At 44.8% G+C, this 12,503-nt stretch overlaps 1 protein-coding gene across 3 annotated transcripts in view; it reads left to right on the forward strand.

Annotated features, from left to right (window-relative positions):
- The first annotated feature begins 9,158 nt into the window (after nucleotides 1-9,158).
- The window catches only part of TRMT11 (tRNA methyltransferase 11 homolog), a 56,268-nt gene continuing 52,923 nt past the window's right edge, over nucleotides 9,159-12,503 (forward strand). For 2 of the 3 annotated variants that reach the window (XM_025422956.3, XM_049115276.1), the window contains exon 1: nucleotides 9,159-9,313. In XM_025422956.3, the coding sequence (XP_025278741.1) occupies nucleotides 9,242-9,313 (72 nt within the window). In that variant the 5' untranslated portion in view covers nucleotides 9,159-9,241. The remainder of the gene's footprint in view (nucleotides 9,314-12,503) is intronic. The other variant, XM_025422953.3, reaches the window with a different exon arrangement.

The raw sequence follows: 12,503 nt of genomic DNA on the forward strand, positions 1-12,503 counted from the left end.
GACCCATCTTTACTCCATTGTATTGCCTTTGCTCCTTTGTCAAAGATTAGTTGATTATATTGGTCTATTTCTGGACTCTTTTTTTCTGTTCCATTGATCTGTTTGTTTTCACCAATACCACTGTCTTTATTATTGGAAGCATTATAGTAAGTTTTGAAGTTGGGTTGAGTCAGTCCTTCAATCTCGTTCTTCTCCGTCAATATTGTGTTGACTATTCTGGGTCTTTTTACTTTCCATATAAACTTTAGCATCAGTCTGTTAATATCTACAAAATAACCTGCAATGGTTTTGATTGAGATTGCATTCAATTCACAGATCAAGTTGGAAGAAGAATGGACATCCTAACAATATTGAGTCTCTCCATGAACAGGGAATAATGAGTCTGTCCATGAACAAGGACTGTCTCTCCATTTATTGAGTTCTTTGATTTTTTTTTTCATCTGAGTTTTGTAGTTTTCCTTGTATAGATCTTACACATATTTTGTTAGGTTTCTACCTAAATACTTTATCTTGGGGGGTGCTAATGTCAATGGTATTATATTTTCAATTTTAAATATCACTTGTTCATTGCTGGTATATAAGAAAGCAGTTGAATTTTTCATATTAACTTTGTATCCTGCAGCCTCACTATAATTGCTTATTAGTTTCATTAATTTTTTTTAATGATTGTTTTGGATCTTCTACCTAGATGATTATATGACCTGTGAACACAGGTAGTTTTATGTCTTCCCAATCTGTATACCTTCTATTTCCTTTTATTGGCTTATTGCATTAGCTAAATCTTACAGCATAATGTTGAAAAGGAGTGGTAAGAGCAGACATCCTTGGCCTGTATGTAATTTTAGTGGGTTTTTATTTTCTCAGCTTAAGTATGGTGTTAACTGTAGGTTGTTTTTTGTGTGTGTGTGTGTGTTTTGTTTTGTTTTGTTTTGTTTTAGAAATTCTTTATCAAAGTTGAGGAAGTTTCTCTCCGTCCTAGTTCAATGAGGGTTTTCATCATAAATGTATGTTTGGTATTGTTCAAAAGTTTTTTCTGTACCTATTGATATGATTGTGTGACTTTATTTTTTTTTTTTTAGCCTGCTGATGTGATGGATTACATTAACTGATTTTTTAATATTGAACCATCCTTAATACTTGAGATAAGTCCCAGTTGGTCATCTGGAATTTTTAAAATAGTACTAAAAACAGACATTCAGATGAAAGATGTTTAATAAATTAGCTGATCCTAATGTATGAAAGATTCACTGTCAGGGTTGTAGACATACTTCTTATAAGAATCCAAGGTCAAGAGCACAGTTTTTATACTTGCAGGGCTCATATATTTCTAGATTTTGATACCAAAAACCATCTACAAAAGTTGATGGCCACACTTTCATTAAGTGCCCACTACTCCAGTTTACTAAAATGAAGCTGATACCTGTTGGTTCATCTACTTATGAATCAACTTTTATCCTAGCAATATAAATATAAAAAACAGATCTCTGACTCAGCTTAAATAAACTTAATTAAAATGGATATGTCTTCCTCTGATTAGGAAGAATCAGAGCAGGCCACCTGGCTCAGTCGGCTCAGCATCCAACTCTTGATTTTGGCTCAAGTCATGATATCAGGGTTGTGAGATCGAGTCCCACATTGGGCTCTGCACTCAGTGTGGAGTCTGCTCGTCCCTCTTCCTCTACTCCTCCCCCTACTTGCATGTTCAACCTCTCTCTCAAATAAATTAAAATCTTTTTTAAAAAGAGAATCAGATCCTTGTATGATGAATTATTTTAAGTCACATAAGTGGAGATGGATCCACAGTCAACCATCATCCATCAATTGAACCAGTCCAGTCAAATATATTTCACAAGTCAAATATCTTTCACATAAATTTATTATATTTCCTACTGATATAAAACTGGCACCTCGAGCTTATTTCTCCTCCCCTTCCCATTCCTCTCAGCCCTCCCCATCTTTGTTAATGGCAACTGCAATCTTTTAGTTGCTCAGGCCAAAAATCTTGTAGTCATCTTTGACTTCTGTCTCTCATACTTCGTATCAGACCCATTAGCAAAACTTAGCAGTATTCTCAAAATGGATTTGACTACTTCTCACCACTCGTACTTCTGTCATCTTGGCCAAATTTTCATCATCTCTTACCTAGATTATTGCAGTTGGCCTCCACACCATCTCTACTTTTGTTCATGTCTACCCTACAGTCTGTTCTCAACACATTTGTACATTCAATATACAGAACATGAATGTCTGGATGTTCTCTTAGCTCACAGTTGCCAAACAGTTTGCCCTCAGACATGATGTTACCTTGAGGGACCTGAAACAAAACTCAATTCATTACTCTCGGTGCTTCAGACACTTGTCTTCTCTTGTTTGGAACATTGCTAGAATCACTTGAGTGGGCTTCATGCTCCTAGTTGCTTCCTTTCTAGCACAACCTCCATCAGAGTTCTTTCTAAATTATAAGACCTGATAGTGCAGTTTTCTTGCTTGTGAAAACCTGTTTTCCCTCAATTATTCATCAGCATTTTCAGCTTCATTCCCTGCACTTGTCATCCCATATTCCAGCCATTTTTACTATTCCAACTAAATGGAGCACAGCTTTGGAAATCTGTTCACTTTTAAAAGCTGGATTAAAATGTGATCTCCTCTTGGAAATAAGTCTTCCCTGATACTCCCATCCACAACCACAGCAATATTGTTTCTTTGGCTCTAGCCTGTGATATTTTATTTTCTGGGCATGGACCTTACACAATATAATAACTGGGAAATAGTGAGATATCTCTTACCACTGGATTTTGACCTTTCTTATGAGCTGGAGGATCTAATTTTTTATCTTGTATTCCCATTAGTTCAGTGACTAATTTATATTACTGGTCAATAAAGGTTTTATTTTAATCTCTGAGTCCCTTAAAATGTTACCATAACAGGGGATCCCTGGGTGGCGCAGCGGTTTGGCGCCTGCCTTTGGCCCAGGGGCGATCCTGGAGACTCGGGATCGAATCCCACATCGGGCTCCCGGTGCATGGAGCCTGCTTCTCCCTCCGCCTATGTCTCTGCCTCTCTTTTCTCTCTCTTTGTGACTATCATAAATAAATAAAAATTTAAAAAAAAATGTTACCATAACAAACCCAAATCTAGCTGAGCACCACGATAATCCTAATTACAGCTACTTTCAATCTAAAAATCAAGAATATAACCTAGATGTAGGCTGGCCTTAACGTTCTTCATGGCTGTATGCATGACCACCGTTATTTAGGTGTAAAACCTCTTTGAGTCTCTGGAGAATTCACCCACACTAAGTGTTTCAAGCATTTAATAACCAAACATGGAGAGCAATGGTAAAGTGTCATCTAGCTCCTGCCATCTTGCTGACTCTTTTTCTTTACTCCTTCTCCCTTTCCCTTTAGAATATATTTCTCTTCTTTTTGCTTTAGAATCTTTAAAGTTCTCTATAAAGCCTTTCTGATAGCCAACATGCGTGGCCCACAGGAAAGCACTTAAGCAGGCTCTTCTAGATATTTTCTCAGCTAAGGAGATTTTCTTGAGGTTCTCAATCTAGCTATAAGAGAGGAATATTTTCTTCTTGTTACACCTTCTGCTGAGAAACATTGCAGCATTTTGACAGTTTATCACATAAATTCTCTCTCCAAGCATGGGTAAGAGGAAGGCAAAACATGCTATTTATCTGTGGTACTGGGACTAAAAGCCTATCTATCCACACTCCTCTCCCACAGTTATTCTCAAACTTCAGTGTGCATAAGAATCATCCGGTGGGACTGTTTAAAACAGACTGCTGGATCCCACCCTGAATTTCGGATTCAGTAAATTTGAGGGTGGGCAGGACTTTGCATTTCTAAGTGGTTACCAGGTGAGATATTGCTGGTGGCTGCCATCAAATTAACAACTGAAGAGCTTTAAAAAATATGTTCAGGGGGATCCCTGGGTGGCGCAGCGGTTTGGCGCCTGCCTTTGGCCCGGGGCGTGATCCTGGAGACCCGGGATCGAATCCCACGTCGGGCTCCCGGTGCATGGAGCCTGCTTCTCCCTCTGCCTGTGTCTCTGCCTCTCTCTCTCTCTCTCTCTCTGTGACTATCATGAATAAATAAATAAAATCTTTAAAAAAAAATAAATAAAAAATATGTTCAGGCCACACCCCAAATTAAATTTGAATCCCTGGGGGATAAATTTCAGACCTGCTAGTTTTGAAAATTCCTCAGGTAATTCCAAACTGCAGCCAAGTTTAAGAATCTGTATGTGTAGGATTGAGTAAAACTCCTCCTGTGGCCCTGTGAAAAGTCGGTTCTCAGGAAGACCCCTTTTATAGGACTTGAGACCATGTAATAATTTTTCCTCCATGGGAAGCAAATAAAACCAGGAGATGGTGAATCCTGGGAATTGTGCTTAAATAAGAATCTGCAGGTCCCTTTCTCGAAGGTAAGTTGCACACCTACCTTGGGACTCTTAATACTTGCATATTGCCAAAAGCCTTCCTTTGTTTAAAAATCACATTTGCTACTTAACATTTTAGGAAAGAAAGAAGAAAAGGAGAAAAGGAAAGTGGGTAGCAGGGAAGGAGGAAGGACAAAAGACCTGGCTTAAATGTGGCAAATGCACTGTGAACTTTCATTACTCTGGTTCACAAGTTCTGCCCAAGAGAAGTAATAAATGGGATTCCGTTCAAAAATGTTCAAAGCCAACCTAAGCTACAAAGCTGAAGCCTGGAGCAGTGTGGATGATATCTGGGGCGTGCTTGGCCTTGTATTTGGAGAGGAATAAAAGTAGAGTAAAACATTTTTTTGATATCTTAAGGTCTTGATCTCATTACAAACAAAAGAATTAAGTACTAGCCCAAAGAGGGAAAGCATCCCCAATTTTAGTAGGCCCTAAGTTAGGTTCCTTTTGGAAAACTGTTTCTCTTTCAGCCATTTGCTAAGATATGGCATGGGTTGTTCTCTGGCCTACCTCCATCAGGCTGTCATCTTGCATCCTTCTGGAAATAGATGGCTTTTGATTATTTGAATTGTGTCAGCATTAGAGTTTAAGGATGACCAGGACAGAAGGCTGAATCTCCAGCCCATTTTCCTTCACATTTTTTCTATGCACAGAACCTACTTCAACAGGTAGCAAATTAGTAGGTCTGGTTTAGAACTAGGATCTCAGATTTGTTTTGGGGAATTTTTTGACCAGAGGATAAGCTCTACTTTCTTCAGTTCTGGAGATCTTGATTCACATTTAGATTAACTGCAGCTGCTTAAGCTTGAACTGGTGCCTTGTCCCAACTTGTTCAGTTTTGTTTCCTGAGAGCACGAAGTGTTAGTTCTCTCTTCTCCTCTTCCTGGGTTGTCTTCATTTAGATAGAAGATACTGGAGACTCTTCTGGCATTTCATGAAAATAGAACTCAGTTAAGAATGCTTCATCAAAGCCGATGAACCAAACTTAACCATAGGAAACTACAAGAGAGCAAATTAAATCCAAATTAAGTGAAGAAGGGAAATAACAAAATATGGAAATAAATGAAATAGAACAAAAAAATAGAGAAAATAAATGAATCTAAAAGCTGCTTCCTTGCTAAGTTCAATAAGATTGATAAATGTTTAGCATGATTGATCAAAAAAGAAATGGGGGTGAGGGCGGTGAGGAGAGAAAAAACACAGCTAATATTCCTTACCCCCAGAGTAAGCATCCTCTAAATGTGTATCCAGCAATGTTTTAGAATTGCCAGGGACCAGTGGCTGCTGTTTGCGACCCATTTTTCTCTCCAAATGAGAATGCTTATTGAAACTTTCCTGTCCCCATTCCATCAAAATGTGCTTGGGGGAGAGGAATGCACAGATAAATCATTAAAAAAAAAATGCTTCATCATAGTGAAGTTCCCCTAGTTGTTCTATAACTTGTTCCAAGCTTTATTTTCCAAGATGTTCAAAAAGCCCCTTGTTTTTTACTCATTGGAAAAATCTTCTAGTCCTAATATTAGTGGAGAAGTTTCCTACCCCTCATTAGTGCACAAAAAATCTCTATGGTTCTCTGTGATACCCAACCCTTTTTCAAGTGTTAGATGCTCAGCCTGAGACAGATGGACAGTTTTAACATTACACACGACTTCTGGTGCTGGGACTGGTTAACTCTCTACTCATTTTCTTTCTTCACTGACTCTGTCCTACTAGTCAACAGTGTAGGGGCCTGTCATAACCAGAACTCAAAATTTTCCTAATTCTGGGTCCTAGAATATCCATGAATGATTCTGATTTTTCAGTAATCAGCACCCTATACCAGAGACGCCGATGCTTGCACAACAGTAATCTCCCAGGAGGAGCCAAGTTTCTAAGAAGTCTGCCCTGGTAGATGAAGAAGCATGGGTGAACTTTGGATCAGTTCCCCGAAGATGGACTATGAACTTTTTTTGCCCTTTCTGGTACAAATTAAAAAAACAAAAACAACTGCAAATCTCCAGATGTTAGTTTAAACACCAACTTTCAAAGTCCGTACTCTCTTGGTGCTCCTTGAGGAACAGCTTTGGCGTGACTTCCTCAAAGGCAGTTTAACTGAGCTCATGATTAGTTTCACACTAACCCTCTTGGACTGGTCTGTGCAGGGTTAATTTCTACTCCCCCAGACCATGTATGCAATAGTTTGAGATTCATGATGTATATGATCTCCTACTTATCTTTGGAGTGGGGAATTAGTGGGGGTTTAGTCATGAACCTTTGCTTAAAGGCAGTTAAGGAATCTCATGTGAAAAATCAGTGAAACCAGAATTTGTCTAGGCTCTCCTATGCCATGTGTTCTTATTTGTTGTCTCTGCACAGCATCAGATTAATCTGGGAATGAAAATCAGCACCTCTACGATATCCCCTAAAACTTTGCCCCATCAAAATTTAATGTTTGGTAATTCTGACAAGTTTGAGGGATCGGGCATATCAAGCACTGCACATCATTCCCCTAATATTTCATTGGTTCTCTGTCTCACCTTTTAAAAAATTTAAAAATTCTTCTATTATTTTTTTTTGAGATCCACTTCAGGGATGCTGGAGGGAATGCAGTGCATTGACAGGCCCCAGCAGGGCTGACCCTTGAGGGGCTGTGAGAGGCCCTTCTGGATCCTAGATCCTCCGTGTGACCTGGGAGGGGAGTGAAACCTCAGCTGCTCCAACAGGTGCTTGGCTGTGCTGAGCCAGTATGAGGCCTCTCTTGGCTTCTCTTCTTGTGCCTCATAGAGTTCTTTTATGCCTTTTCCAAAGCCTTGAGGCCAAGAGACATCTGTGCTCCTCAGAGACTCACTTTATTCCTTATCTTAAGTGGACTTATCAAGATGTTTTCCTAACAAAGACAGATTGCTTGTTAAGAGAAATTTTCATAATTTTTTTTTAAGGCGAAGACTCCTTAAATCCCATTTATTGGCCTCATACAATATGCCAGGTGTTATATTAAACACTTTATATATTTTTTTCACTTAATCCCTTGAGGGAGGCAGTATTGCTTCATTTAAGATGAAACTGCTGTTAAAGAAGGCTAAGAAATTTACTTAAAAGCAACTCCTGGCTCAGCAGTTGAGCATCTGCCTTTGGCCTCAGGTCGTGACCCCTGGGGCCTGGGACAGCTCCTCCCTCTGCCTGTGTCTCTGCCTCTCTCGGTGTCTCGCATGAATAAATAAACATAATTTTAAAAAAATAAAAAAAGAGCCTATGGATTGTAAGTAGTGGAATCGAGATTTGAACCTAAGATTGACTCCACAGTTTATGCCTAAATCACAGCTGTGAAGTCCGGGGCGTGTGCCCAGCGCATGGTGCTTGGAATATGTCCTTCTCTTGTGCTTTGTTCAATATCGTGGTGGGATACAAAAGGAACTGATCTCAGTAAGGCAAAAGCAATAATGCATATACACAAGCTATGCAAATTCTTAAAATTTATGCATATGCTACTATTTATGTGCTATGAAATCCTGTGCCAGTGTGAATAGTTGGAAGCAATATCTGTCATTGTTCTAACGTAGAGTCGGCTGTGCACTGGGTCTGTGAATCGCACGACGACCTCCTAACTACCGAGTCCACGACTCAGGACGATGGGGAGTTTTCTGTGAGGTGCAGAACGAACCAGCAGAGATGATCGGGGTCAAGAGCTTCTTCCAGTTGGCCCAGTGTGCAGGCTGAGAAAATTAAGGCCATTCCACGTTAAGTTCAGCGTTAGCACAAGTACAGCCATCCCAGGCCCCTGGGAATAAGAGCTGAAATCTACATTACTTCAGTTACAGGAAAAAAAACAGCTTACAGCTTAAAGTCCTAGAAAGCCCCATATTAGAATAAAAACAGAGCCCAAGCCAAGGGCAGGAAGCCCCTATTCGAATGGGAACAGAGCTCAATGCCCTTGAAGGCCCCATATCAAAATGTAAACAGAACTTGAGAAGTTCCTACCCCCCTCCTGGCGGTTCCCTAGACCAGCCCTTAAAACTAAGCTAAAACCCACCCACTTGGCCCCAAGCTCCAGCTTGTAAATAAACCCTCGTGTGTTTGCATCGGTGCCGGGTGCCGGGTGCCGGCTCCTCGGATTCGGATTCGCAGTCTTGGGCACAACACTCAGGAGGCGTGATGCTTGCAGAGTAACTGCAAAAATGTAGGGAGGCAAGGGATGCAAGGGCGCACTGCCTACTGGAGCAGTGGGCCAGGTCCTGAGCTTGGAGCGCTTAGAGCCTGCAGGGAGCAGGCCAACTTGCAGAGCGGCTCTGAAGAACCAACCTTTGAAGGTTCTTTTTTATTTTCATTTTTTTTTAAAGATTTTATTTATTTATTCATGAGAGAGAGAGAGAGAGAGAAAGGCAGAGGCCCAGGCAGAGGGAGAAGCAGGCTCCACGCAGGGAGCACGACGCGGGACTCGATCCCGTGACCCCGGGTCACGCCCTGGGCTGCAGGCTGCGCTGAACCGCTGAGCCCCCGGGCTGCCCCCGAAAGTTCCAGAGTGAGCGGGAAGCACGCTCCCGGTGCAGCCCCGGGAACCTGGCTCCCCGCAGGCGGCCCCAAGCCCTCGGGCCCTCACGCCAGCGGCTCCCCGGGCGCATCTCGAGCGGACAGCGCCGCCCCGGCTCGCAGCACCCGCGCCGCCCGGGGCCCCGCCCCCCGCCCCCCGCTCGGCTCCGGGCCCCGCCCCCCGCTCGTCCCAGCTTCCGCTTCCGGTCCCGGCCCCGCCCCCGCAGGGAGGGCGCTGTGCGGGGAGGGGGGAGACGTGCGCAGGCGCAGTGTGCGCGGTGCAATGGCGCTGCCGTGCCCGCTCAATAGGTATCTGCTGCTCCTGGCGCAAGAGCACCTGGAGTTCCGCCTGCCGGTGAGCGCGCGGCGCCCTCCCGCTGCAGCTCCTCGTCTGGAGAGGAATGCGGGGGGGGGGGGGGGGAGGCTGCACGCAGCCTGAGCAAGCCGGCGTCCGGGAGGGGGGGGCTTGCCTCGGGGGCACCCGCGTCCCCGGGCCCTCGGTCCCCGGGAGGGTCCAGGCTGAGCGGAGGGTGCTGGAGAGCCGCGCCCAGAACGGGCTCCCGCGGCCTTGCCCGGCATCTCCATTCATTCCGCCCGCGCGCGGGGTGGGGTGCGGGGCGGCGGGGGAGGCCGCCGGGAGCGCCGTCCAGGTGGCAGGTCCAGGTGGCAGGTGTGCAGGCCCCGCGGAGGGGGAGGGTCGGGGGGGTCACAGGAGGGGGAGGCCGCCCGGAGCGCCGTCCAGGTGGCAGGTCTAGGTGGCAGGTGCGCAGGCCCCGCAGAGGGGGAGGGTCGGGGGTGGTCACAGGAGGGGGAGGCCGCCTTGAGCGCCGTCCAGGTGGCAGGTGCGCAGGCCCCGCGGAGGGGGATCGGGGGTGGCGGGCGTCACAGGACGGAGAAGGCCCCCCGCGAGCGCGGGGCGGCGTTCCAGGACGGAGAGGTCGGGAAGAGCGCTTTATTCCTCGAAGAAACATTTTCGGAGTACTTGGAACTGCGCGAGCCGGACGCGGGGATGTGCCGACGACAGAGACTTTCCTGTCTGTTCGGGCCGAGGTCTGAGCGCACGTGTGGACGGTTTAGGGACATTTGTGAGCGCGGTGACAGGCGCAGAGCACAGAAGGGAAGTCGGGCCGCCCGAGGGCGGGGGATGCTGGCCTTTGAGAGCGCTTGCAGGAACCCGTGACTTGAACAGTAAAGTACGGGTAGGACCTAGCCAGCCGAGGACATAAACAAGTAAATCGGAATTACGATTCATTACTGCTGGATTATGAAATACGTAGCTGAGGGTGACAGAGCGCAGGAGAGGTAGACAGGGGCCAGAAAACACAAAGCCTTGAGTAGTCTGGAGGGGAAGAGAAAAGTCATTTAGCTTGTAAGGGGAATTTGCTGAGAAGGTTTAAGCAAAGAAGATTTTTTCCTTAAAAATCACTGTGGCAGGGATCCCTGGGTGGCGCAGCGGTTTAGCGCCTGCCTTTGGCCCAGGGCGCGATCCTGGAGACCCGGGATCGAATCCCACGTCGGGCTCCCGGTGCATGGAGCCTGCTTCTCCCTCTGCCTGTGTCTCTGCCTCTCTCTCTCTCTCTCTATGTGACTATCATAAATTAAAAAAAAAAAAAAAATCACTGTGGCAGCGACAACGAGGGTAGAATTTGAGAGGACAGAGCCTGGAATCAGGGACCAGTTAGTAGCCCGTTGGAAGAGTCTTGTTCGTAGATTAAGGACTGAATTAGGGCCGGGTAAGGGGATGAGATCGACTGGGAAATTACTTAGGTGATGAGATCATCAGGACTGGATAATGGACCATGAGGGGGCCAGTCAAGGATGACTCCTGGGGTGATGTAAGAGCGCCTGCATTTTAAAATGTAGAGCACAGGCAGAGGAAAGATTTACAATTTGGTTATGCTCAATTTGACGTGTTGGCGTAATATCAAGTGGAGATGACGGGGTGGGGGCCAGTGAATATAGGAGCATGCACGGAGCACCATAGAGTGGTGTGGACTGGTCATATATGTTTGGGAGGCTTCTGCCTACGAACACTACGAGAGAAAGTGAAATTATTCAGAAAAAGCAGAGCGTCGAAAGAGTGATGGGCCAAACACAGGAGCTTGGTAGCATTGATGTGAGGGGAGATGAGAAGAGAGGAGGTCATGAAGAGGATAGGCAAGTGTCCGAATAGAAGGACTTTGAGGGCATGGAAATCAGGAGGGTAAAGTTTTAGAAATTTTGCTAAAGCTGTTGCATAGACTTTTGCGGTGGGGTGGTAAGCTAGATTGCTTGGTTTAATGGTCACTGGAAAACGAGGAAGAGGAGATAGACTGTTCTTAACTAGAACATAAGAAGGGAAAGTAAGAGATTGGTTAATGGAGGGAGGGCTAGGGTCAAGCAAAGTTTACAGGCTGACGAGAAGGGGAGAATGATATAAAGGCACAGTGGGAGGTGTTGGTCTCCCCTAGAAGGGGACAGTGGGCAAAGGAGAGTTAGGTTGGATGTGGGGTAGCTTTCTAAGTAATGGGCGAGTCAAGGTTGTTTCTTGAGAGAGCAAAATATCAGGGACCAAGCAGTTGAGTGGAGAAATTGGGAAAAATGGTTAAATTTGAAATAGTCATTGAGAGCAAAAAAGGGAGCTGCAAGTTAAAAATTGAGAACACGGGTTATTAGAGCGATGCTGGAAACCCAGCTGAGGGTGATGATCACGTATTTGTAATTGTGCCGAGATTCTCCCAATTTTTTCAGTGATGCTCAACTCACTGGCCTTAGAAGTCCTGAAGGAAGACTGTGTGGCATTGATTCAGGATTGATGTTTTGCTCGGCAGGTGATTTGGCAAGATGGGGGGTGTAAGGGCTTAGGGTTTCATGGAGGAAGTAATATTTTAATAGATCTTAATTGATAAAGAGTTGTTGTGTGGGCAAAGAGGACCGGAGAGCCCACTTCAGTGAGAAACAAAAGCAAGTGTAAAGGCATGATGGGAGTTGATGATGGTGGTTTGGGATGTGAGGTGTGTGGGGAGTGATGTTGAAGTAATGGGCAATGAGGCCACCAAGGTGGGCAGGATCCAGAGTTTGGAATGTTTTGAAACCATTGCAAGGAACGTGGATTTTATTTTAGTTTTAAAGGGGAGCCATTGACTCTTTTTAAGCCTGGAAATGACTTTTTTTTTTTTTTTCTTTTTGAACCAGTAAGTGACTAGTCATCATTTGTATTTTAGAGGGAGAATTCTGGAGTAGAGAAAGTATATCGCTTAGAGGATACTGGAGTGGAAAAGGAGGCCAAGGAGGATGTGTGCCTGTAGTCGGGCAGCGCAGTGCGAGCTGAGTGGTTAGGCTGCAGCCTTCAGAATAGCATCCCTGGTACTTGGACATTTTACCTGTTTCTTTTTCTTAAATTATTTTTAGTCAGTGTCTTGCGCTGGTGCCACTTTAGTCTCCCAAAAAGCCCAGTTCTCTTTTTTTTTTTTTTTTAATTTTTATTTATTTATGATAGTCACACAGAGAGAGAGAGAGAGGCAGAGACCCAGGCAGAGGGAGAAGCAGGCTCCATGCACCAGGAG

This window comes from Canis lupus, chromosome 1 (genome assembly GCF_003254725.2).
Source record: "Canis lupus dingo isolate Sandy chromosome 1, ASM325472v2, whole genome shotgun sequence".
NCBI lineage: Eukaryota > Metazoa > Chordata > Mammalia > Carnivora > Canidae > Canis > Canis lupus.